The 27,580-nt window shown below is 39.6% G+C and overlaps 1 protein-coding gene across 8 annotated transcripts in view; it reads left to right on the forward strand.

Annotated features, from left to right (window-relative positions):
* Nucleotides 1–27,580, forward strand: part of ACACA (acetyl-CoA carboxylase alpha) — a 371,031-nt gene that overhangs the window by 328,361 nt on the left and 15,090 nt on the right. For all 8 annotated transcript variants that reach the window (XM_037808139.1, XM_037808140.1, XM_037808142.1 and 5 more), the window contains 5 exons: nucleotides 2,865–2,961; nucleotides 6,025–6,121; nucleotides 7,042–7,177; nucleotides 15,000–15,177; nucleotides 16,615–16,727. In XM_037808139.1, coding sequence (XP_037664067.1) covers nucleotides 2,865–2,961; nucleotides 6,025–6,121; nucleotides 7,042–7,177; nucleotides 15,000–15,177; nucleotides 16,615–16,727 — 621 coding nt within the window. The remainder of the gene's footprint in view (nucleotides 1–2,864; nucleotides 2,962–6,024; nucleotides 6,122–7,041; nucleotides 7,178–14,999; nucleotides 15,178–16,614; nucleotides 16,728–27,580) is intronic.

Below are 27,580 nucleotides of genomic sequence, written 5' to 3' on the forward strand. Positions count from 1 at the left end.
ATGTTCATTATGCTTTTAAAGCACTTATCACTTAACATGTTCAAAGACTTCAAAACACTTAAAGATCAAAAACTTTAAATGTAAGCTCTGAAACCACAGAATTGTAGGATCAGAATTTTCTACAACCTAGTCCCTATAAGCAAAAAGAGATTAATCATATCAGTTTTAGAAAATGTCTTTGAAACCCTTAAATGTATAATATGTCTGAGCTCTTCCCAACAGGCTATTGCTGAAAACCCAGTCTTCATATGCCCTTGTTTTCTTATGATATTGGTAATAGTATTGGTATTTCCTTCAGTTATTAATGCTAGATTACTTCATAAGATCTTTTATTCTGAAGAGATTGTCTAGAACTCTAAATTTATAAATTGTAGAGGAAGAAAACAAATCCTCTCCTCAGGTTTATCTGATGTATCCCTTTGTCTTGGAGTTGATTTTAGCTAACTTAAAAAAAAAAAAGAGGTAACTCCATGTAAGGCAGCAAATGTACATTCTCATTTGTCAGCCCATTTGGCTCTTTTAACAAACCTTATCAGAAGGTTCTTTTGTGAAACCCCAAATTCCCTGCTACATTTTTAATGTTTTGTTTTTTTTTTCTTGTTGCATAAGACAAGTTCTTTTTTGCATGTTTATTATAACGATTTCAAACAAAGCCAATATATAAAAAGAGAATGGAATGCAGAAGATACCATTTCACCAAATTTCAGTCTTAATTTTGTTGAAAGAGAAAGAGGTATTCATAAGGAAGTCTTAATATACTTTTGTGGGTACCCCTCTAAGTGCAGTAGCACTGTAAAGCACTTCCATGCACATTTTCTTATTCGAGCTTCACTACCACTCAGATAAATAGCACCATTTTATAAGTTCAGAGATGTTAAGTGATTTGTTCAAGGTCAAACACCTGTTTATTCAGAGCTGGGGCTTAATCTGAAACCTAATTATAGGTATTGTAGAAACATTGAGTTTAATTTAAAATTTTATGTATCTAAAATGCCTTTTCTTGTTAATTGTAATAAATTTAAATAGTTTTTCTTACATAGCTAGAAAAATCACCACAGTAATCTCTCTACCTCTCATTTTTGTATTATGATTATAACATATAACATGAGATACCTAACAGCCTTAAAATCCAGGACTTATCTGGGAGTGAAGAGTGGGCCTCTTTATTTCTAGAATTCAGAACAGGACTCAGTGAGTGTTCTTCTGGGAAAGACGGGGAGCCATCTTAACTGGCTTCTAAGTTCTATGTCTGAACTGAATATGACCTGTTCTTTGGGGACTATAAAGCCCAACTACAATAGCCATAGCCCACCAAAGACTTCCTTTTTCCCCAAAATTAACATATAAGGAAAGATTTTTAAAGGAGAGATATTTCCATTTTGAAATGAATTCTGTAGTTCCAAATCATTGTTACTGAAGTGAGAATCATAAATACTGATGGATTTAGAAGTTTGGTGTAGAATTTTCATCAAAATGTGAGTACCTCTTTCAGGGGGTGAGCAGATGTGTTTAGGCGGGCATAATCCTGGCCATTATTAATGAGATCCACTGAATAAAATGAAATTTGTGATAAACTAAGTTTTCTGTTTTTTGGATAATATTTTTTCATCGACTCCCCAGTAATTCATCCTGCTGTCTATGTGCAGCTAACACTCGCTCCCAAATCGAGTGACTTCAGATTTTAATTTAGTGGAAGCGTTAAGGAAAGCAGATGATTCCCTGTGATAAGTTAAAGCAGATATCTTCTAGGTGAAAAGTTAAAGTCATTTATTAGAGGAGATAGTGCTGTGATATTCTTCAAACTGACGCCCAACACGAGACCAGAATCTAAATGATCAGCTTTGGGCTCATGATAGAGAGATAATTTTGAAATGGATGATCACATTTTACACTGGGGCCGTAGAGGCAAGAAATGTAGAACACAGTAATTACAAGTTTAGTCTTGATAAAACACTCTCTATCCTGTTTAAGTCAGCAGAGGTTAGCTTGCTCGAATCTCCACTTTTAATTGGTTTTGGTCTTGGGTTTTTAGGGGGCGGAGGGCTATGTTCAAATTAGAAGAATCACTGAGAAGGATGAGTTAGGAAACAGTTATTTGCAGAAGCTTTTATGCAGCCTTTGTCAAACAGGGATACCTGTGGAATAAAAGTTTTTTTCTTAGACCAAGATGTTAAAAGTTATGTGTCTTACCAGGGAGGGAAATTCAGCTGCAAGGGAGGTTAATGGCATCAAGTATGAGCATCTTAACCATTATGTTTTCACAATCTGTTAAGAGTATATGGACATGACCCTTTTTTGTAGAAAGATTTTACTTTGTCAGCTGTGAGTAAAGCAGCTATATCCTGTTGCTCTTTAGCAGAGAAGCTGACTCTCTTTTCCCCAAATTTGGGTCCTTACCTGATCATTAATATTATAGTTTGGCTGTTTTCAACTTTCCATTAAAAGAAAATCAATGGAATCAAACAGAATATTGTAAGCTAAGTTTTAAAATAGAAATAGGCATTTTGAAAACATCCTTAATGACTTGGCTGCCTTTTGACAAATGTTTGCAGTGTCTTGAAAAAAGCCTAGTTATTTATTTAAACGCATGCAAACTCCCTCTGCTAACTGAGCCCCATCGTTTAACAATAAATGATGCTTTTGCTGATAAATGATTCTTTTTATGCGGACTAGCAATTGAAATAGGAGATGATGTCTGAAAGCAGATGAACATTCTGCTGCCTAATGCTTGCATCTGTTATAATATGCTTAAAACAACAACGGACCCCCCAAAATAATTCCTGAAATCCAACCTTAAATTCATCAGTCCCCATGCATTTTCACTGGACTGTCTTTATCCTCTCTCTTTTTTTTTCTTTCTGTAGCCCAGAAGGGTCAGTGGTTGAGTGGATTTTTTGACTATGGATCTTTCTCAGAGATTATGCAACCCTGGGCACAGACTGTGGTTGTTGGCAGAGCCAGGTAAGACATCTTTTGTTTTGGAAGCTCTTTTTCCTCTAAACTAAAAATAAGAAAGAAAAGGGCCATTGCTGTATAAATTTTTACCAATAATGCTCTCTTTGTTTAACCTTTCTAAGAATATTAGATTATAACCACACACAAGGCAGCAGTACTAGGGACTGGTTCTCAGAAGTCATTTAGTGTGTCACTCCAGTGATGTGTTTAATCTGAAGGCTGATTTTGACATTTCCATTTTATAAAGCAGAAAGGAAAGTTCTTTGGGGGCTGTAAAGTCCAACTATGATAGCCATTTCCCACAATGACTCCTCCTCCCCAAAAGAGCATTTTCTTTGAGAGTAGGTGGCCAGTGAATCAGAGATGCATCTGCTTTTCTTTGTAACCTGAGAGAAGTCCCTTTATGGCATTGAGATGATTTAAATACAGTATATTGGCTTATTATCAGATTTGAATTGGGAAAAAAAAAAAAAAAACAGAAGAAAGTTTACTTGAAATGGGAGCAAGTAAAATAAGCTGGAATAGGTTCCCATTTTTCAAGTGGGAAATTGAAGTTTCTATTAAATTTTAATACCTATTATAAGAAGTGTTTCACTCAACAGCATGCTCTGCACGAAATAATCTGTAGCACTCGCTATAACGAGCACCTGCCAAGGCTGATCTTAATCTAGTTCTGCACTGCAGAGACATGCTGCCCTAGGGACCTGCATCTGGAGCTCACCTTCCTCTCAGGGGCAATCAGTTTTCCTTATCTTGGTGAAAAGTGGCACCTGCTCAAGATTCTCAAACATGCCACATTGGGTTGAGATTTAGATTCTAGCCTTGAAAATAATTCTAGGCTTTGTGGTTCTCTCAGTACAGAAGATCAGCATGCCTCATGCTGCCAGTGACAAGGAGCCATCAGATGGCAAATCCCACAGACAGGATCTTCTCCTGTGACTCTGAATAGGAGTCAGGCCTGGATTCAGCTCAGATTGAAACTCACAGGGACTAGGGTCCTGATTTCTTTCAAGTCCCAGATCTTCTACCTCACCATAGAGAATTATTCTTTATGCCTGGTAAAATATACATATGGGGGCGGGGGACAAGAGTACACTAGACAAGGAATCCTCTTACCCCCGGACCTGTCAGTTTATTATAAATAATCACATCACACTAGCACCAACTTTGTTGGGAATTTGTCTCTTGTTTATTCTGCTTCAGTTTTCCTGTCTGTAAATAGTGACAGAGTTTAAGCCTCAGAAAACCAAACCTTTGTTAAGGTTTTTAAGATCTTCCCATGGAAAACAAGAAAATAATGCTTTACACTTATGATTGGAAGAATAGGGATTGTTCTGCAACCAAAATAAGTCAAGCTTGGCTCTGGTTACCTTTGCCATTGTTTATAGCAACACTTGCTCTGACGTCTTCCTTTCTTTCCATCTGATGAGTTCTGGGCTTCTACTCCAAACACATACACATGCTCACAAGTATATAAAATACAAATGGAGCTAGGTTTTTTCAAAAGCAATGGTGTTTCAAAAAATAAATATAAATGTATTCTTCTGGGATTGTTACTGTAAGTGCTGCCAAAACTCATCTTTGGTATGTATGTTTGGAATATGTGTGCTATTGGCTGTAAATTGTCTTTTATTATTCTATGGCACCTTGTCCAGGGACACACTATAAAACAAGATGTAGCATCTTCATGTGCTAGCCTGATAAAATTTATATGAAGTATAATAGAAAACAGAAGTTGTTCTGAGCTGTTTTCAAGTTCAATAAATAACAGTAATACTCGGATAAAGATGTTCTTTATTAGGTCACATGGGCCCTAATATATAAGTTATAAGTTACCGATTTAGGGTGGCTTTTGCAATTACAAGTTTCCAGTTGGATTGTTAATCATTGTGAACAGAAATATTTCTAAACCCTCCTGTGTACTTCCTGCTCATTGTCTGGTTGTCTAGAGAGCTTTTGATTCTGATTCAGTGGAGGCAAGTGACAAGGGGGTGGGTGGTCCCCACTCAGGCCTCTGTCTGGTCTCTCCTGATGACAAGAATCTGTTTCCAGTAGTCAAGGTAACAACCAAAGTCCTTCCTTCATGGAAAAGTTTGTTGTGAAGATGCTGTGAGGAATGAGAAATTATAACACATCCGAGCCCTAGTGCCAAGGAATGAGGTCAAGAAAGTTAAGATTGAATCATATTTTTGAGAGTTAGGATTCACCCTATGCCTTGCAGCTCACTCACATGTTAGCTCACTCTCTCTCTTTTTCTTTTTCTCTTTCTTCCTTTCCTCCCTCTATCCCTCCCTCCCTCCCTGATTTTTACTAGGAAATATTTATGAGGACCAACTTGGAAGGGTATCATAAAATAATGATGCTCCAGAGACTTTGAGCTCTTTTTAACCTAATGTAGCTTTGAGATTCAATACATATACTGATCTAGATCACCTGTTTCACCAAGATTAACCACTACTGAAAGTTATCCCTGTCTCATTGTTCTTTTCCAATGAAAGTGAAAGTTAAGGACTTATTTAACCACCTCCCTACACTTAGCGCATAGTTTTCATCAAACCCATAACATACCTACCCAGTCCTCATTTACATACCCAATGGTAGAACCTACTGTATCCTCAAATCTGAAGTGGAATCATGTTGTTAGTACTCCACAGACAACTACATCTCTCTCCCAACAAGGCCAGAAACTGAAAATTTTAAATTCCTCCTACCTTTCAGACCATTTCCTTCCATCTCCAGCAGAAAGATGCTCTACCATGAAGTGACAGATTTCTTGTGGCAAACAAAGAGGGATGTGCATGTGCTAGGCTACTGAGTCTAAATGCAGAGAACTCCCCTAGGAGGACCATTGGTTTGAGTTTATCCTGTGGTGGGACATTTCAGAATAGGATTTATTCTGAGAATGGTTTCCCAGAATATTTAGAATACCAAATCCCAGGAGTCCTACACTTAACCCCTAGAAAAGCCATATTCCCACTCCTTGGAATCCTTGGAAAATAAATAACTAGCTGTAATGTTGACATGCATTGGGTTCTTATGTGCCTCATTTTTTTTTTTTTTTTAAATCAGGCTAGGAGGAATACCTGTAGGAGTAGTTGCTGTAGAAACCCGAACAGTGGAACTAAGTATCCCAGCTGATCCTGCAAATCTGGATTCTGAAGCCAAGGTGGGTCATCTTGAGTACACTGTGTGCTTGTGCTTGGTGTGGCATTTCCCTTCTGCAGAGCTGGTGGTATAATGGGAGGAAGCATTACAAGCCACCAATTTTAGAGGGAAGGGCAATCAGCAGCCTCGATGATTTTAGACCATCATGTGCTCGCTTTTAAGATGACTCTAGATGGACTGCAAGCTAAATTCTGCCTTAAAAATATAATAAGTCATTACTGTGGTCTAATAGATGCTAGAAAACAGCCTGTTCCTATTGGGGAAGTGATCTTTCAGAAAGACAGCTGAGGTGATGCCATGGGCATCTGGGACCCAGATTCTCTGAGCACACACATGGGAGAACTACAACCAGAATTAATAATGAAGTCTGCTCTGACTCCAAGCATAAACAGCCCATCTTTTTTAAAGGGGTACATTACATTTTCACAACCTGACATAAGATCCAGAAAGTGAGGAAACGGTAGGAGATTGGGGAGAAGTGTATTCAGCACTGTGACATCAAGTGTCTGTTGATTAGCCACAGTATAGGAAAAGCTCTACTAAGCACAGAGGTGAAGGACTTCTGGAAAAAGAGCACTCTTGGAGACTGTGTGCAATTGACTTGCTTTGAGGAGGATGTGAGTCATTTAAAGTTACCTTTGGGAAGCCTAGAATAAGGGTTTCTCGTACTGCATTCTTCCATTAGAAGCAGTAAAGCTTCCACTAAAGAATGGTGGTGTAATTAGGACTTTAAAAGAATTAATAAGGTAAAAAAGCCAGAATCCTTTCTTCTCTTTTACTTCAAAGATGATCATCTTGATGAATGACTGTTTTTGTTTGTTTCATTTGATTTTGAGTTTTTAATCAGTAAAACTGTTGACCTTGGAAAGATTCCCCCTCAGTGTTGTTAATTGTGTCTTCCTTTCTGACTTTCCCCAATAGATAATTCAGCAGGCTGGCCAGGTTTGGTTCCCAGATTCTGCATTTAAGACATATCAGGCTATCAAGGACTTCAACCGTGAAGGGCTGCCTCTGATGGTCTTTGCCAACTGGAGGGGCTTCTCTGGTGGGATGAAAGGTGATTGGCCCGACTCTGGGTTGGACAGGTGTCACTGATGTTGAGGGGTGGGGGGCACAGCGCTGGGAACTAGGGGGCAATGTTAGACTGATAGACTGGATAGTACTTGTGGGTGTGCTGACAACCCATCACCCTCAGCTTCTTGGGGATTAGACTCCCTCTGAGATAACTTCTGAGGTACCACTTGAATGGGAAAATTCAATGTTTTACAGTTTTATAAAAAAATTTCAGAACAATTACTAGTAGAGCTTTTGAGGTGAGATGCTGTTGTGCATTTCACTGGTGGATGATGGAACATTCTAATGGTACTGGGAAAATATGATTTGTGCTTTTCTCTATCTCTCTTTTCTAGACATACTTTTTGTTGATGTTATTCTTTCACATTCTACAATGACCAAGATAGATGCTGAAAGAAGTGTATATTGGGGGGGAGAGAGAGGAATATACACCAAATTCCATACCAGCGGCTGTTCTTTTTGGCAATTTATGATATGATTTATTATCCAACAAGATCCCTGAGCCTGTGGTTCCAGCATGTTAGACCATTATTGTAAAGGCTCTTCTCTGGGCTATGGGAATTACTTAGTGATTAGGTAGCCAGTATCACCACTTACTGAGAATCTTCCATGTGTAGAGTCACTGTGGACAGTACAGGGAAAGCCAAAGAAAACACACTCCACCTCTTACAGTAGAGAAAGCTCTTTCTCTGAAGGCTAGAGATTCATGGCCATGTGAAGGCCAGAGACTAAGCACCCAGAAATTACAAGAGTGGGCACATGAGTGTAAACTTCATTCATCTAGGAAGAACTCAGGATTCTGAAGTAGTAGAATGGGTTAGGGGAATAGAAGGAAGGAGGAGTTGATACTGGTATAGTAAATAGAGTGATCAGAGAGGGCTATGGGCATATGAAATGTGAAATAATGAACTCTCAGGAGGGCATCAAAAAATAGCTTGGGGCAGGAGCACCTCTACCCTCTGAGGGAGAAAAGGTCTGGGGAAGCTACTCCTTTACCTGCCTAGGAAGACACCTATATGGCCAGGCCTCTCTGGCCAAATGTAGACGACTAGGGTATTTTTGTTTTAGTCTTTTTAGTTGAAAGGTTCCCTTCTGCCAATATTTGCTGAAGAACTGCCACATTTTACAGTTTTCTTCAGGAAGAGTTGAACTATTTAAGTAAATTAATGTTTATGTGCTTTTTTAGACTACCAAGTTGAATTATTTTTTGGCCAAGATAATAAATCAGTGGAAATACCATGAGAAATTAAGAGTATCGGTTAAACAAGTCAATCTTACATGTTTTTATTAAGTGCCTATTTGCAAGGAACTATGCTAGCCACTTCAAAGAAAACACAAATAAGTCAGAAACAGACACTGCCTCAAGGAGTCAAGAAAAAATGTTTTAGGGAGAATGATAAAGCCATGAAAGCAGATTATACTATATCAAAGTTGGGAGTGGTGGTGAAACTACTTTTCACTCCTATATCTAAGGTGCATTTAGCATCAGATTTCACATGATCCCAAATTCTGGGGCCATATGGTCTACATTAAGACCTGAGAGAGAATGCATTGCTCCTACTCCTTAGTTACTTCTCTGCGGGGGTGGGATGGGGTGGGGAGGGGCATTGAGAATGTATTCTTCCTGAAATTACTTAAGGAGCAAGTCAGCCTATTTTATCCTAACACGAGTTCAAAGGTCAAAAGTTTCTAATGTGCTGCTTCTAGGGAGAGCTTTAATTTTGCTACATATTTTGGCTCAGGCCCAGATTGGCTGCTAGTTATACAAAGTAAGAACAACAACAATTAAGATTGAGCTCTTTTCACCAGAAATTGTGCTAACCATTTTGTATGCATTATCTTACAGAATAATCATAACAAGCACCTCTAAGGGGTAGGTTATATTGTCATCCACATTTTACATAAATTGAGGGTTAGGTTAAGTAAATTTCCTGAGATCATTCAGCTAAGAAATGACAGAACTGGGACGGGAATCTAGCTCTGTCTGACTCCCTGCAGCAGAGATGGCTGACTAGGGATTATGACCAGAACCAGATCTACTAGAATATCCCTAGAATACAATATCTAGGTTCCTTAGAAAGTTATCATCCACCTACCTCCCCTCTGCTTTGGGGTTGCCTTTAGTTAATGTAACAAGAAACTTTGAAAAATCAGAAACGAGTTATTGGCCTGATATAAACCAGGACCAGTTCTGTCTTCTGCATTTTGGTCCTGATGCATCCAAACCCTAATACAAATAAGCTTTCGGGAGGGTAAAGATCAGTGTAAAAGTAGGAGAGAGGAGAAACAGTGCCTTTCATATTTACATACAGGTCAGGATATTTCCTACATATTATCTCCTGTAAAAGGACCTGAGCTGTGCACTTCTCATCATTCTCTACATCCCTTGGGGTGATGTTTGCAGTTTTGGTTTCAATACTGGTTGGGGATTATGCAGGGAGGGAAAATAAACAATTATGCCATCCCTCAGTGCACACAAACACACAGCCAGGAGCCGACTGCACTGTGGGTAAAATGACTCCAAAATTGTGTGTAATGAGTAGGAAAAGATTAGAGACAGCTCTTGCTATGCTGAAAATTGACATTAGTGGAGAGAAAAAAAAAAAACTCTTTACTAGTCAGCCTAGGAGGTCTAATTCGAGCAGTAAAAATATAAATAAATAAATAAAAGCATGTCAAGATGGTATTGGTGCTTTTTTCCAATGCGTTCTATCTGGCCGGAAGGCTATTCAGCATAATGCAAAATTAAATTATAAAAACTGGCTGAATATTTAGATGGAAGAGCCATTTGGAAGCAGTTTATTTAGACGAACCGGCAATGACCCACAACAGGGAGACATCAAGCGTGAAATTTACTAGAAATTAGCACCAGGGTCCCAGCCTCAGCATGAATAGCTTGATAGGATGCAAATCCCAGTGATATTAAGCTGCCTTACTGCTAGTGCTACAGGGTCACTCTCAGTTGGCTTTTCATGTTATACTTATTATTTTTTCCTAGGACAGGTTATAAATAACAACAACAAAAAAAAACACTTCTTGAAAACTTTAACTGGAATGAAAGTCTATTTTAAAATCTCCGATTACTTGGATGTTGAAATACAGTGTCAGCTGGCCATAATGGACTCAGGAGAGACATTATGCATATGCAGCTTGTGTACGCCTAATGTTTACCTTCAGCTTGTTACAGATAATCTTGTCCAAGCCAATAAGATCTGTTCCAATTTCAAGAGCATGGGGCACTGTGGAAACGCCCTGCCACTCTGTCCCCTTGTTTAGTACATGTGGCCACGTAGTTTATCCTTGTTGTATAACAATGAAGACCCTAGGCAGGGTTGGTGCCTGGGTGCTGAGAACATGCTGGAAAGTCTGCCTATGATCACCATTCGTGCAGATGTGCTTTGCCCAGAATGCTGGAAGGCTCAAAGCTACTTACTACCTTTCCAGTGAAGAACTATCAGTATATTTCATTCCCAGTTGCATTTCTCAGGAGGCTGAGAATGGACAGTCAGCATATGCACAGCTTTAAAATTCCCCGCAGATTTCTAGCCTGAACCCTTGGGAAGCCCCTCTCCGTTACCACTCTTGGCTGTGCTTTTGCTCTGTCTCTTAAATATGAAGGGATTTCAATTAAATGTGTGTCAGAATGTTGCCAAATGATTCAACCTGCCTTTTAAAATGCATGGTTTGGGGCAGCTGCAGTTCATTGTGAGCATGGTGTTGGTAGTTTGTTGGTTTGTATTTTAATAGCTTTTGCTGCTTTTCAGATGTTTTGATGGTTGTAGTGTGGGTGTATTGGTGTTAGAGGCATTATTTTCAGCCCCAAGCTTGTTGGTTTTAATGAAACTTGATGCCTCTTTTCTACTCAGTCTTGGGGCCTGAAAGGTATCCGTTTGGCAGTAAGATCCAGGTCCTTCCCTTGGCTGGCAGTGTCATCAGTACGATTTCTGACATTTCTCACCATACAAAAAAATCCAGGAAAAATCTAGAAATATTTAATAATTTATTCAAGGCTCTTTTCTGGTTTTTATTTTACTCATTGTATCAGGCGTTGGAAAGCAGATTACCTCAGCTTCACATTATCTTTCCTAGCAATAAGAACGAACTAATAGAATGTAGACTTCAGAGCCAAAAAGATCTGAGTTCAAGTCTTCTGTCTGTCATTTACTCACTTATTTAATTAAGCCTCAAGTTTCCTCCCCTGTAACTTGTAATAAGACATTATTCTGAAGATTAATTTGTGTGTGTATGCATGCGCTGTATATAATCACTGTGCATAGTACAGAGTTATACTAGCTATAATGGTGATGATAAAAAAGAACCAGTTCTTTTCATAAAAAATTTAAAATGCATATAAACTCAAATTAAACTCAAACAATTTGCATATACCATGGAATCGAGTGCTATTGTTTTTAAATTAAATAAATGGCACATTTTAAATAAACTTCCTCCCTTTAAAAAATATTTTTTTATTGAAGTAAAATATACATAGAGATTATTTTGACCATTTTTAAGTGTACTATTCTGTGACAATTAAGTATGTTGACAGTGTTGTATGAACTTCACTATCTATTTCCAAAACATTTTCATCATCCCAAACAGAAACTCATACCCATTAAGGAATAACTTCTCATTTTCCCTCTCTCCCCTGCCCCTGGTAACGACTATTCTGTTTTCTCTATGAATTTGTATATTCTTGTTATTTTATATAAGTGGGATCACACAATATCTGTCTGTTCTGTGTCTGGCTTATTTCACTGAACATGATGTCTTCAAGGTTCATCCATGTTGCAGCATGTATCAGAATTTCATTCTTTTTTACGGCTGAGTAGTATTCTACTGTAGGAATATTTTGTTTCTCCATTTATCTGTTGGTGGACACTTGGGTTCCTTCTACCTGTTGAGTCTTGTGAATAATGATGCTGTGTTTTGGTATACAAATATCTGTTTGACTCCCTGCTTTCAGTTCTTTTGGATATATATCTAGAAGTAGAACTGCCGAGTCATATGATAATTCTGTGTTTAACTTTTTGAGGAACCCACAAACGGTTTATGCACAGCAGCTCCACCATTTTACATGCCACCAAAACTGTTCAAGAGTTCCTATTTCTCAGCATCTGCCAACACTTGTTATTTAATGTTTCTTCGTAATAGCCATCCTAGTGGATATGAAGTGATACCTCATTGCAGATTTGAGTTTCATTTATCTAATGGCTAATGATGTGAAGCATCTTTTCATGTGTTTATTAGTCATTTGTATATATAGCTTCTTTAGAGAAATAGCTATCAAATCTTTTGCCCATTTTTTAATTGGGTTGTCTTTTTGTTGTTGTTGAGTTGTAGTAGTTCTTTATATATTCTGGATGTTAAACCCTTATCAAATGCATGGTTTCCAAATATTTTCTCCCATTCTCTAGATGGTCTTTTCACTATCCTGATAATACCCATTGTTATACAAAAGTTTTTAAGTTTGATAAAGTCCAGTTTATCTATTTTTTTTTGTTGCTTGTGCTTTTAGGGTAAAGTCTAAGAATCCATTGCCTAATACAGGGTCCTGAAGCTATTTCCCTATGTTTTCTTGTAAGAGTATAGCACCTCTTTTTAGGTCATAGATCCATTTTGAATTAATTTTTTTATATGGTACGAGGTAGGGCCCAAATTCATTCTTTTGCATTCTTTTGCATTCTTTTCCAAATTCAAATCTTTTGGATTTCCAGTTGTCCCAGCACCATTTGTGGAAGAGAGTATTCTTTCACCATTGAATGGACTTGACAAAATTTGTTGAAGATTAATTGGTCATAAATACGTGGGTTTATTTCTGGACTCTTAATTCTGTTGGTCTATGCGTCTATCCTAATGACAATATATCCCTTCTTTTTTGAAGTTAGATCTGATAATCATAGGCAGTACACAGATTTTGATGATGTAGATACATCTTCAACACACAAAAGTGAGTAAGGAGACTGGAAGCTTGTGCTCATTTACTTCTCATTTCTTTTTTCTTTTTTCTTTTTTCTTTTCAGGTAGAATGGCTCTGTCGTACTTCTTTCTATTGTTTTATTTTCTCCTTTTATCTATGCCTTCAATTTTTTTTTTTCCTGTGCTTGATACCGTTGAGGGCCACTCCTTTCAGTTACTTGTTCTGAGACTGCACTCTTGGCAGCACTGAAAAATGTACTGCTAATTACACAATTATTTTATTATGTGCTATGGAGCACTAGTTGAAATATCCACTAAAGAATTAATTTAGTTAAAATAATTTGAACTGAGCAATTATTTTCATAACCACAGAATTAGTGTAAAGCGCTTGAAGTCCTTTATTCCCTGCTCTTCATACAGCAGTTGTGTAATTAGCAGTAAATTTTTTTGGTCCTTGCTTTCCTCCCAATAAAATAAGTGTCTTCTCTCTGATCATATATATAGAGTATATGACCATACACATTCAACATAGAGTTTTACATAGAGTGTTTCCTGGGCTGACTGGGATTTCTGAAATCTTTCCAGACCAAAAAGGTTGGGGAATGGAGAAAGACCTTGCAGTGAAGGTGCTCACTGATGGTTTCTACACAGAGCCATTTTTACTTTGAAGAAGGTGGCAGTTTAATTTGCCAGTAACTACAATGAAAGTCATTGGTATTTGGTTTACTCTTAACTTCCTGAAGAATGCTTCTTTGCATTTCCAGAATTGATTTATTCCAAATTGAGATCCTCTTTGTTAGGAAAGTTTGAACTCAGCTGAACCTGTTATTTGGTGTTTCGAAAGGATCCATTGTGGTTCCACTTAAGTACTCACTATACATCTGGAATCATAAACCTAATACTTTAGCAATGTTTAGACTTCAGCGAGTTGGGGAATGGGAAGAAGTCCAAAAAATGTTCAGAAATAAATAACCGATCCTGCTTTCCAAGGAAGCTATTTATGCACCAGTGGCTCCTTTTCTTCAGACTTCTCTTGGCCTTGGGGGAATTACAAAGTCTACTCTTTTAGCAGAATGAAGAGTGGCTCCTCTCTTTATGTGGCTGTGTGATATTTCCAATAAATTTATGTATTTTTAATTTTCATTGCTATCCTGATAAAATGGAGCTGTTGAAGAATTAATTTGTTTTTCTTTTTCACTGTGTTATTTCCAGAGTGTTTGTATGTTTGTTCATTCATTCAACAGACACTAATCTGAGCACTAACTAAGTTTCAGACACTGGGCAGGACACTGGGGATACACAGATGAAAAATACAGTTTTTGAAGATAACATTTTTGAAGATTTATTTCCATTAGCAGCACATATTAAGAGCTCATTGCATTCTAAGTATCATGAGAGGAATTGAGAAGAGCTAGACTAGTTCTTTCCTTCAAAAAATGTAATGTAGTGGGAGAGGTCACATGTTGATGTGAAAAATACTCAACATTTGTAGAGCAAGTGTAAATTAATGTGGTAAAACCTGAGCACAGAAATTCAGGGAGAATATAAAATGAATATGTAATCTGGAAGACTTCTTGTAGGGGAGGGGATTTGCACTGTATCTTGTGAAAGACAATGCATTTCTCTTTTGCTCTCTAGTGCTTTTGATTGTCCTCTGGAGTCTTGAATGGGATACAGATGGAAATACCAATCCCTTTAGTCTTCAGGGTAGCCAAACAGGGCCTAGGGTGGCTGGAACCCCCAGACCTCTCACCTCTGGCCATGAGCATTCTCCTCATGGAGACACAAGGTGCAATACAGATATTTTTTCCATGATGTGAGCAATGTTTAGAGGCACTGCTTTGGGGAGGGTAAGTTTCATGAGTTCTAATATGTATCATTCTCTGCAGATATGTACGACCAAGTGCTCAAGTTTGGTGCTTTCATTGTGGACAGCTTACGGGAGTGCTCCCAGCCTGTGCTGGTTTACATACCTCCCCAGGCTGAGCTGCGAGGCGGCTCCTGGGTTGTGATTGACTCCTCCATCAACCCCCGGCACATGGAGATGTACGCTGACCGAGAAAGCAGGTAGCCCTCCTTCCTTATTTCCATTCACTGCCTCCAGGGATCTTGTACCTGTTGGTTTCCTCCTAGAGAACATTATAACCAAAAGAACTTTGAGTCTGTCCATTCCCAAAGGACTTCAGGTCATAAAAATAGGCTTTCTAAATAGTGTCTGTTGGCATGAGAAAGAAACCAGGCTAGGGTCCCACCACCCCAGATTCTTTTACTGTGAAGTCCTCTCTTCTGAGCAGCCCCAAACTGAGAGACATTTTCCCCTCCTATTTATTGTTCAGATATGCATGTTCACTATCTCTTTCTTAGGTCTGTGGTAGGGAGAACTTAGAGTAAGTTGGAGTGGAAGTACTGAATTATTAAGTCTGGGGTTCTAGGTTCTTAACCCAGCTCTACCACTGACTATCTGAGAAACATTGAGCAGTCCCTTAATCTATTCTCAACCCTTTCCTAAATAAATAAACCTGACAGTATTTTTTCTTGACATTTCCCATGCTAATTCCTACATCCAACCATTTTATTAGAGTACCTACTTCTCTCTTTTCCCCCAAAATTCAGCCTTCTACCTTAAAAGCTGCTTAGGAGTGTCAAGTAGTTTTACTGTCACATCACTAGGCTAGCATTCTATACTTATGGATTTATTCTTTTTAAAGTCCTAACTTAGCCCCTGATCTGATATTATATCAGGTTTCAAATCTAGCTCTGCCGTGTACTAGTCTTGGATAAGTCTCTTAACTTCCTGTACCTCACTTTCCTCAGCTGTAAGATGGGGATAATAGTACCTTACCTTATAGGATTATTGTGAAGATTATATGTAAGCACAGTGCAATGCACATAGTAAGCATTAGCTGTAACTGCTTTTTTTATGTAAATGTTAAAAAATAATCTGTTGAGGACAAAATTCCTAGAATAAGGTGTCATTAATATGCTAGCAATAACCCCCAAGCCCTTTCATTTCCATAGCAGTAGCCAGAATGCTTTACTAACAGCTTGGCCTGGCTTCATGTGTCTGATGAGAGCCAGACTGACAGCTGTGGTGTAGGATTGATTGGCATTGACCCCTCACGTACAATCTAAGTGCTAGAGGTTGTTCCCCTGCCACTGCTCCTACATCTTTTTTTTTTTTTCTGGAAAATAATGTGATGCCAGTCACCCTTGTCAGTTATAGGTGGTGAAATATGTATTCTTCTCCCTTTGAGATGGAATTAGGCTGGTGTGGTAATGAGAATTGTTTTAATTGCTTTGTACCAGACCTTTCTCCTACCTCACTTGGATACTTCTCTGGTTCCTGCTTCTCAACTTGGGGTTATGTCTGTGAACCACGGTTGGGCAAAACCGTAAGAAAGCTATTTCCTGGTCCACAAATTGTAACTGGCCTTGTTCTGTTGTCTCCTTCCTTTAGAGTGCCTGTATTTCTCTTTTGTTTTGTTTTCTTTCTCTCTGATCCAGGGGATCGGTTCTGGAGCCAGAAGGGACAGTAGAAATCAAATTCCGCAGAAAGGATTTGGTGAAAACCATGCGTCGGGTGGACCCAGTCTACATCCGCTTGGCTGAGCGATTGGGTATGTCTGCTTGTCCTCCTGGCAAATCAATGAGCCATTCAGCTGATTTGTAATGAGTGCATTCATAGGCCAGGAGAGGAGGCACTGAAGCATTTGATCAAATTCATGATAATCTTTATTTACTGTCTGCTATATAGTAAGAATCCTGCTAGAATAAAATAGTGTATATAATAAGAGGGAAGTGGGCCCTTAAAAAAGCAAAAGTCACCCAATTTTTCTTCCAGTACTTACTTAGAGTTCAAATAGCCCATCTTTCTAGGCTTGTGGATGTCCTTGTAAAGAATGATTAGCTAGAAGTTGCTGTTGGGGGCAGGCTAATCAGGCAGAGAATATGCTAGACTTCAATATGTCCCATTTGTGCTCATCTCTTTGGACAGTCACCTCATATCTAAGGGACACAGGAGTCAGTGTCACAGCATAAAGAAGCTGGAGTCCCGCTTAGGCAGTGTTCTGAGTTCATCCTGACCTAGAGAAATGGAAATAAAATTGTGCACTGTGTACTTCTAAACAGAGGCTGCAGCGGCCATAGCTCTGGGAACATTTGCGCCCGATGCTCTCAGCCATTATGCCGTTGCTCATTTGTTTCTGGAGCTTTTGGAAGGCCTCTTCATTTTGAACACAGGAGTAAACTGTAGGAGTTCTGTGTTGTGTCCACAGCCTGAGTAAGTTTCAGATTCTTTTAAAACACTGATTTTCTTTCCAAGTCTTCCATTGAGCCCCTTGCTATGTTAGTAAAGATAATTGTTTGAGGTTCTTTTGTTTTGTTGGTTGGTCTGTTTTTGTTTTTGTTTTTGATTTTCTAAAGGAAAAGAGTCATGAACGTCAGTTAATGGGAGAAGTGAAGAAAGATGTGCTAGTTCATTTATGTTCCAAATAGTAGTTTAATTAATAAAGTACTATTTGTGGCCTCTTTATTCTCACCATCTAGAGCCTGCACTCTTGAGAAAGCATGTTTGGGGCCCTGAGCCAGGTGGCTGGTCATACATGGTGACTTGGTTTACAATAAACCTTGTCTGTGTCCCATTGTTGGCCATTTAACAACCACCAATAACTCTAACTCATGGCAGCCTGATCCTTTTATGGGAAATGCACACAAACAACAAGAAATTGGCAAAGTTGTTTCTAAAATCTATGGCCAAACAGAATCAGTGAGGTGAGTTTTTTTCCTTTTTCTTGCCCAAACAGGATAATTACTTCTGACCAATCTCATACACTTTAATTAAAGTAACTGCAGCTCAAGAGCAAGTTACTTACAACTGTACACAGAGAGAGCTCTAAAAGCTTTAGCTACTGATAAGCATCTCACTTAGATGGCTCATAATTGCTCCCAGCATCCAGCGATCCTTGCTGCTCTTTTTGTCACTAATTCTGTACAAAGGCAGCATTGCCACAATTGCAGGACACAGTGGATTGCATAATTTTCCTTTTTCTCCCCCCTCCCCCCCCTTTTTTTCCCCCTAGTTTTCTTTCTGGCCAATTTAAAATTTGTCAAAGTCGGTCTTCTTCTGGATCACTGCCCTTTGATATTTCGCGCACTCCATTTGCCACAAACAAGCTGCAGGGCCACAGTTCATGCTGACTCTAGCAGAAGCAGAGAGAGCTCCATTTATCTTGCACTGCCTGCTGAATTCCTCCTCATTAACTGGGGGTTCACTGCCTCTTTTTAACCCCCCAATGGCTGTTATCATCCCTTCAGAATAACTGGGTGGTAGGAAGAGGGATCCTCTCTGACATCTGTTTGCAGAATGACTGGATGGTGAGGGGAGTGGGGCTGAAGCTTTTTGCTCTTGAAGGAGAGTAATATTGCTCCCAGCTTCACCCAACACCTTTTAACTTTTGAAGCACAGGAAGGGGAGAGGGAGGAGATTCCCAAGTGATGGCTATTTAATCATTTGTTACAAATCATCTCATTATCAATTTGCTGTCCACATTGAAGAAAGCCATATTTATTTAACCTTGACTAAAATGGTACTCGAGAATCCTTAGTCTGCTAAATGTGAAGCAGGCTCTGGCCCAAGGCAGCTTGGGAACATGAGCAGTAGATCTGGAATAAAAATAAGTCTTGGTTATATTGCTTGCAGTAAGTTGTCTAACTTTTCTGAACGTCAATTTCTTCATCTTAAAGTGGGATAACACCTCCACAGAGATGATGTGAGGATTAGATGAATATGTATTTGCTGTGAATCTGTGAAGCATTTACAAACATGGGGTTGTTATCATTTCCTTTTGGTCTCAATCATTAGAAGAAGCAGATGGCTATGCTGGCATTGAGCGTTCTGTGTGGGTTAGACCCACAGTTGGAATGAGCAATATAAGAAAGGAAATACAAAGGAAACGGAAGAAGTGATCCTGTCTTTCAGGGAGTTTACAGCCTTTCAGGGAGACTGTACACACCCACTCACAATCGTGACACAACAGATCAACATGGATATAACAGAACATATGTAAGCCCAAAGAGCATCACTTTTGGCTCCCTTCATAATGCTTAGAACCAGAGACTGCCAAAACAATTTTGTACAAGTGGCGGAAAATGACTTCATCCAAGATACAAAATAAATGTATGACAGAACCCAGAATGGAATTTTTGTTTCCTTGATCTGCATTTCATTAGTATTTCTCAGATTTCACCTCAGCTGAATACTGAGCCTGAGCGCAATTAAGCAAATCTTCCTTTCTTTGTGATCTAAAGTCAATTCCACTGATTTTAGGAGTAGAGAAATCTGATTTAGGAGAAAGCCTGTAGAAGTGGATGTTATCTTGTGTTCCTAGGTTCTTCCCAATTCCGCCTTGCTCACAGGTCACCTAGACACACCAATGCACAACTAACTGACTGAGTTCAAAAAGAAAATTAATATTTATTCTGCGAGAGAATGAGGGATATTTAATTTCTGAACAGCTAACTTCATCTCCTTTTTAGAATTTTGATGTTTTACAAAATGACCTTTTGTCATTTTAGGTAGTTAGTTTGGGTAGGAAGGTGATGAATTACTGGTTTGCAGTTCTGTGTTTATAACAAAGGATGAGAAAAGTTCATACATTGATTCCTAATGGAGATAATGGGAAGAATTAGCCCAGAAAGAAAAGTGAATTAAGCCCAGGTACCAGAGTCTTGCATTGCTGGACCAGTTCTGACCCTGGATTCTCAGGTGGGGGAGGCTTGGTAGACTCAGTGTGGGGAGGGTTGTATCGTACCATTCTGGTTGACTTAAAAAAGTTGGTTTCTTCTCTGGAAATAGAGCCCCAGCCCTCTAAGGCCTCTTTGTGTCTCTTTGACATCATTCTACCCCCTCACAGAGGCAAGACCATGGAGAGTGGCTGTGCAGTGGGATGGCCTTCTTAGCCTGGCTTCTTGAGTACTGTGACCTGAGGTCCTCTTCAGGATCCTTACCCTCCCTCCTGTTGTGTTCAGAGGGAAATGACAAATCAATTTAGATAGAAAGTGAACCATCCGGCCCAAGTGTGAAACAGCTGTAAGTTCCTCACTGTCCCTCTCAATACACAGAGCACCTGGGCAAAGAAGCCATTTAATGGAAGTTTATTCTGCTCAAGGCAGACACATCTTGGTCATGGCCCCATTCCCAGAGAGCTGGGCAGCCTGCCATGTAGCACCTTGGCTGTGCCCACACATGACATGCTCTGGGAATGATGACCTGGCCCAGGCAACAGCAGCCCTGGCTGAGAATTGCTGCTGGCCCTCGGCTGATCCTTCCAGTCCTACTCAGCACCCGTCTGCCTTTTGCCCAAGGCACCCCTAGGTGCAGATAGTGGGGATAAACATGTCTTCAAAAATCTTCAGGATTGGCTTTCTCCCAAGCCTTGTCTTTAGTAGTAAGGATGACAGGAAAAGAAAGGACTGTTCCTTGGGTCAAGGGGATTCAGTAGTTAAGCTGCTTTCCTGGCAGAGGTGATCAAAGTATCTGAGCTACATATGTTTTTCCACCTCTTTGTGTCCATCTTCAAGATGTTGTAGGCTGGAAAGAGCCAGAGTAGCTTGTTTGAGGCAGAAAGTAGTGTCCTTGCCTGGAAAGTTGAGACTAGGAAAGGAAGTTCTAATACCCATTCCTAGGAAGTGACATTTCACCCTCTCACCTGTTACATGTGGAGTGCCCCTCATTAGCAATGTGCCTGCCCAAGCACTGGGCCCTGTGGTAGGTAGGCTGATGAGAAACAACATAAAGTTTTATATCATGAAGGTAGATATTGTCGAATCTTGCCTCTGCCCTTGCTAGCAACAGCTTAAAACCCACCCCATCACATCAATTCTGAAGCTATTTGGCTTGATACAATTAGAGTGCAGTAGTGACAACATTTTCTGGGAATGAGAGGGGGTCATTTTAGTCTGATCCATTAATCTGGTTATATTTATAAAAGCACCGAGGCTTGCCTCCTCTCAAGAAGCAGTGATACACAATTCTGTTAGGCCAGAGGGGCCTGGCAGGCAAAATTCACTTTGTCAGAGTGAGCCTAAGCTTTTGCTTCCCTGAAGGCTGCCACTGGAATACATCTGAGAGATCTCTCATCCCTGCTTGGGCCCAGTCCATACAGAGGCACCCAACCTGCCAGACCTAGGGAGAGCAAATGGGAAGGAAAACAGTAACAACTGCAGAGGCACATCACCAGCAGGATTTAGAGAATTCTGTGCTGTTTCTCAGCTCTGTTATATGTTTGCATGGGGGCACCAGGAACAGGGCTGCAGGGGGAGTAATATATATTTATACCTTGTCAGAAACCTGCGGGTTTACTGTATCACCATGAACAGCAGAGCACTAACACCATTGCAAGAAACTTTAGAATTAAACATCCCTTGAGAAGACTGCTGTTAAAATCAATATGCAAATGAGTTGTATTTAGATAGGTATGGCCCCCTTTGAAGAAAACCAGATATATGAAAATGGGATTTTAAAAAACTACATACATTGGGAGAAATTACTCCCATTACAAAAGGATTATTTGCTTTACCAAAGGATTCACTGCAGGGTTCCTTCTAAAAGCTCCCCTAAGGCATTTAAAACAGGATCTGATTTATGCAGTTTTTCAAGAATGCTTTTATGTAAAGAAAGGCACACCTGCTTTGGTACAGAAATAGTTTTGTAGGTTTTTTTTTCACCTTATTTTACTATCTTTATAGAGAAATTTCTTCCAACATAGAAAACATGATTGCATAGATCTTTTAAACAGCTACATATGCTGTTACTTCTGGATCTTAATAAGAGTCCAGCCTTTTTTATGCTGAGATTTTCAGTCTCAAGGTTTAGGCAGGGGTATATGTTCTTATATCTGAGATATTCATGAGCTTTGTAGGTATGGTGGTCTAGTTCTTACCTCTAGCATCATAAGTATTTAACCAATCAAAGCATATTGCTTCACTAAGAGAAGGGAAAAGAGCCTATAAAAGTTAAAATTGTGTTCAAATGTACATAGGCTTAGTATAACAAAAAAAATGTTAGGAATGTTTATGTTTCTTTCATAAAGCATTTTCCTTATTTGCCAGATGAGGATTGTTGTTACATAAATGAGAAATTGAGCTCAGGAAAGAAAAGGAATTTCTGCAAGTTCACCTTTGACTGGACAGAGAATTTTTAGCCTACCAATCTGCTTTTTATTCTGAGCTTTGAAGGTCTCTCCTCCCCAAATCCTACTCCTGAGTGTGATACGCCCAAGGGTGGCATCAAGCTGGCCTCCCCTGCCCTCCTCCAGTGTTCTCTTTGGGTGATGCTGCAGAAGTCAGCTGTCCTGTCCAGAAGTTTCTTTGCAGCTTTGACCCCACTGAGGAGAGATGTGGCTCTTTATTGTGTCCTGGCACCAGAAAACACCTGACAGGCTGCTGTGCCGTGGACACTTGAGGGTCAGTTTAAAATCTCAGCTCCATCAATTCCTAGCTTTGTGGCCTTGCACAAGCTATTTTAACTTTTTTGTGCCTCAGTTTCCTCATATGTAAAATAGAGATCTTTTAGGGTTGTTACAGGGATTAAATAAGATGAAAAGTATTTAGAATAACACTAGCACATAATAATTCGCAATAATGTTACCTATTATTTGATCAGACTAGCAGTGCCTCTTCTGTATTTAACTTTTTACATTAAGAATTTTTAATTAAAAGGTTGGATTTTTATTATTTCATAGGGGTTTTTTTATTTGGGATAGGAAAGATTGGGAGTAACCTCCCTTTCTTTTCCCATTTCAGGCTTTTCCTAAAGTAGGATTCTAGAAAAAAAATGCCTTTCCTCTCTGTAGCGTATTCTTAAACATACTCACACACACATACACACACCAACTTGCTTTCCTAAAAACCCTGAGGCCCTGCAATCTGGCTAGAAAAGAAAGAAAACCATTCCAAGATATTTAATTGTACAGGGAGCTTACAGGATTGATCGAGAGCTTAGCTTTTTACAATAGTCCAGTGAATAAGAAATGCTCCTGACAAACGATCAATGATAGGATAATCACTCTTTATCCCCCTCCTCATTCTTACCTTCTTTCTTTCAGAAGAACAGGGTTCAGAAGTCAAAAATCTTTATAGACACCGCTTTTAAATTAAGCAGAAAATAGACATTGACATATTTGTTAATCTCTCCTAAATCATTACCAGGGCTGGCTGCTTTGCTGTACATGGAGTGAGAGGGGCCCTGGGTGTGCAACACAAGAGTATAACTAGCTTAAAAGCAGCTTTTTATTTTTAGAAAATAAAATTTACAGAAAAAATCTTTCCCCTAAAACAGAGCACACAAATCCATGGCCTTTTTGTGTACACTTTTAAAATTACACATTCTCTATTTTTGTCTTTTCCTTCCTTTGATGCTTTTTTGAGGTGTGTCTTGAACTATGGTCAGAGGCATGACTGAAGGAATCAAAAAAGGTGCTAATGCTACCATTATGCAAAACACCAAAAATGGATTGGCTTTTATAAAGAGGGTTTATTTGGTTACACAGTTACAGTCTTAAGAGCATAAGGTGTCCAAGGTAACACATCAGCAATCGGGTACCTTCACTGGAGGATGGCCAATGGTGTCCGGAAAACTGTTAGCTGGGAAGGCACGTGACTGGCTTCTGCTCCAGAATTCTGGTTTCAAAAGGGCTTTCTCCCAGGATGTTTCTCTCTAGACTGCAGCAGGGAGCTGCTTCTGTCTGAGCTTCTTATACAGGACTCCAGTGGTTTAATTAAGAGCTACCCTAATGGGTGTGGTCCATATCTCCATGGAAATTATCCAATCAAACATTTCACTCAGTTGATTGAGTCACATCTCCATGGAAATACTCAATCAAAGGATTCCAACCTAATCAACACTAATATGTGTGCCCCCACAAGACTGCATCAAAGAACATGGTGTTTTGGGAGACATAATACATCCAAACTGGCACAGTGGCATTTGGGGGGATGCTCTATGGTCTTCCCAAGCTGGAAGTCCAGAGCATTATGGGTGTTTGCTTTGTTATTCTTTCAGAGCCCTAGAATAGCTTGATTGGGTTGGTCAGCCTTCTCATCCTTCCAACTTGGTAAAACAAAAACCTTGTTCCCAGAATGCTCTACTCCTCAGCCAACAAGTTCTCTCTCTTCCACACCTGATACTGAGTCTTCCTCTTAACTCCTTTCCAGCAAAGTGAACCAAATTCTGGCTTGTTTTCCTTCTGTGGCCACTGCCAGGATACCTGCTTGGCCACCTTTAGTACCACTTAATATGGACAAGCGCGGGTCTTTAGACAGCCAGACCAAAGAGTAAATCCTGACTTTGCCAGTTAGGAGCTATATGCTATTGGGCAAGTCACTTTACATTTCAGAGCCTTGGTTTTCTCATTTGCAAAATAGGAACTCTGTCTGTAAATTTGGATTGTAATAAGGATTAGAGATAATGTCCGTGAAGCAACTTGGAAAGCGCTCAGTAACGTTGAGGTATTCAGCCTGGCAGCATAGTGTTACCAGCTGATCAGACCTAGGTCAAATTGCATATGGTGACTTACAAGCTATGTGATTCTGAAAGCATCAAGTGTGGTGCCTGGCACATAGTACATGGCTCAATAATTATGTGTTATATGTAGTTTCATGTATGTGTACATGCTTATAAGTGCAATGGTGGTTGTTTACCCAGACGGACCATGTTGTAACGGCTGCAGTTCCAGATCAGCCACATCCCCAGTCCTGCCTTCCCTCACCCCTAGGCAAGGCCGTGATTTTAGCTACTTGTTGTGTTAGTTCTTAATCTCACAGTAACAGGAGGACCTAACCTTAAATCTTAGGTCTGCCTAGTAAATAGTGTCTGACCCACAGAATGGGAGTTATTGGAGACATTGTCCTGCTCTAAATTGTGGAATAGGACAAAAAGGGAACTTCAACTTTATCAGCCAGGAGTCTGCCATCACCACTTAGCCTTTTCTGAAATTAAAAAGATATTACTACTGAAGCACTACTGACCCCAAATAAGCAGGTAGAGACACCATAATATAGTGTTCAAAAGCTTCTGGAGCCAAGCTGCTGCTTTTGAGTTCTGGCTCTGTCACTTTCTAGTTTGTGGCCTTGTTAGTTACATAAATTCTCTGTGCCTCAGTGTCCTCACCTGTACGATAGTGTCCTCACCTGTAAAAAGAATACCAACTTCATAAGGTTGTTGTGAGTACTAAATGAGTTAATAAATATAAAGCACTTAGAATGGCACCCAATGCTTTATACATATTAGCTCTGATTACCAATTGTATGTAGGTGGGGAGCCAGGAAAGACTTTTTTTTTTTTTCAAAGATTTTAACTTTTTTAACTTTCATTTGATATACTTTCACAGAAAGTTACAAGAATATTTTTGTACAAAGAACTTCTGAAACCCTTTTCTCAGATTCACCAGTTGTTAACATTTTGTCCCATTTGCTTTATCATTTGTGCATTCTCGTGTGTGCATGCTCTTTCTTTCCCCCTCCTCCCTCCCTCTCTCCTTCTTCCTTTTCATTTTCCCCCTCACCCTCCCTCCCCACGCATATTTTCTTTGAACCATTTGAGAGTAATTCATAGACATATCATGCTCCTTTATCCATAAATATTGTGTGTCTTCTCTAAGAACATGAACTTTCTCTTACATAACCATAATACATTTATAAAAATCAGGAACTGCAACATTGAAAAGATTACTGTCTAATCCATGGTTCATATTCAGATTTTACTCATTGTCCCAATAATGTCCTTTATAGTCTTTGTTTGTTTGTTTGTTTGTTTTTCCCTCCTGATCTGATATGCAATCCAAGACCACAAATTGCAATTTTTAGTCTCTTTTAATCTGGAATTGTTCTTCGGCCTGTCCTTGTCATTCATAAGTTTGACATTTTTTGAAGGGAATAGGCCAGGGTTTTTTGTAGCATGTTCCTGTGCTGGTTTGAATGTATTATGTCCCCCAGAAAAACCCATATTCTTCAATGCAATCTTGTGGGGCAGACATTTTAGTGCTGATTAGATTGTAATTCTTCGAGTGTTTCCATGGAGATGTGCCCCCACCCAACTGTAGGTGATAACTCTGATGAGATAATTTCCATGGAGGTGTGGCCCCACCCATTCAGGGTGGGCCTTGATCAGTGGAGCCATATAAATGAGCTGACAGGCAGAAGGAACTCAGTGCAGCTGTGAGTGACATTTTGAAGAGGAGCTACAGCCAAGAGCGACACTTTGAAGAAAGCGCAGGAGCTGCAGATGAGAGACAGTTTGAAGATGGCCATTGAAAACAGACTTGTGCTCCGGAGAAGCTGAGAGAGGACAAATACCCCAAGTCCAACTAAGAGTGACGTTTTTGAGGAACTGCAGCCTAGAGAGGAACATCCTGGGAGAAAGCCACTTTGAAACCAGAACTTTGGAGCAGACGCCAGCCACGTGCCTTCCCAGCTAACAGAGGTTTTCTGGACACCATTGGCCATCCTCTAGTGAAGGTACCTGATTTGGACACTTTATGGCCTTGAGACTGTAACTGTGTGACCAAATAAACCCCCTTTTATAAAAGCCAATCCATTCCTGGTGTTTTGCATTCCAGCAGCATTAGCAAACTACAACAGTTCCTCAGTTTGGATTGTCTTATATTTCCCCACGGTTAGGTTCAGGTTATGCATTTTGGGCAGGAATACTGCAGAAGTGATGTTATGTTCTTATCAGGAGGGCTTATGTCAGTTTGTCCTGTTATTGATGATGGCAACTTTGATTACTTGTTTAAGGTTTTGTTCACTAGGTTAAGCCACTGTAAATGTAACATTTTCCCCTTTGTAATTAATAGGCAATTTGTAAGGAGACAATTTGAGACTATATGAATATCCTGTTCCTCATTAAACTTCACCCACTAGTTTTAGCATACTGTGATGATTCCTGGCAAATCAATTTCTGTTACGCTTGTAAAATGGTGATTTTCTAATTCCATCATTCATTCTACATTTATTGTTGTTCTGCTGTTCCAGGCTTATCTTGTTTTCCCTGTTCCAGCCCTGGAATCAGCTGTTTCTCCAAGAAGTCTTGGCTCCTTTTAGTGGAGAAGGAAAAATGTTTGCTTCCCTATAAAGGGTGTTCTGAGAAAGTCTCATCTCAGAAGAAAGCATTCAGCTCTCCTCCCATCACTTCTCCAGGCAGGGTGAAGTCCATTCAGATCCACACTGGAATGAATGGACCTTCAACCTCATCCGATAGCATGGGACCCAGTACTGTCACACTGTCCACCTGTTTTGAAAAGTCTGCTGAGGTATCAGGGACCTGAAGCAGTAGGTCCATGATGATCCTGTATGTGAGATCTCTGAGAAAAGATAGTCAACTTTGAGCACCCTTCAAAACATTTTTAAAGTAGTGATGCATTTAAAAGAGAGAGGTGGAGTGTGGAGTTGAGCATCCAAAAGCCTCATAAAAATG

This window comes from Choloepus didactylus, chromosome 18 (assembly GCF_015220235.1).
Source record: "Choloepus didactylus isolate mChoDid1 chromosome 18, mChoDid1.pri, whole genome shotgun sequence".
NCBI classification, from domain to species: Eukaryota; Metazoa; Chordata; class Mammalia; order Pilosa; family Megalonychidae; genus Choloepus; species Choloepus didactylus.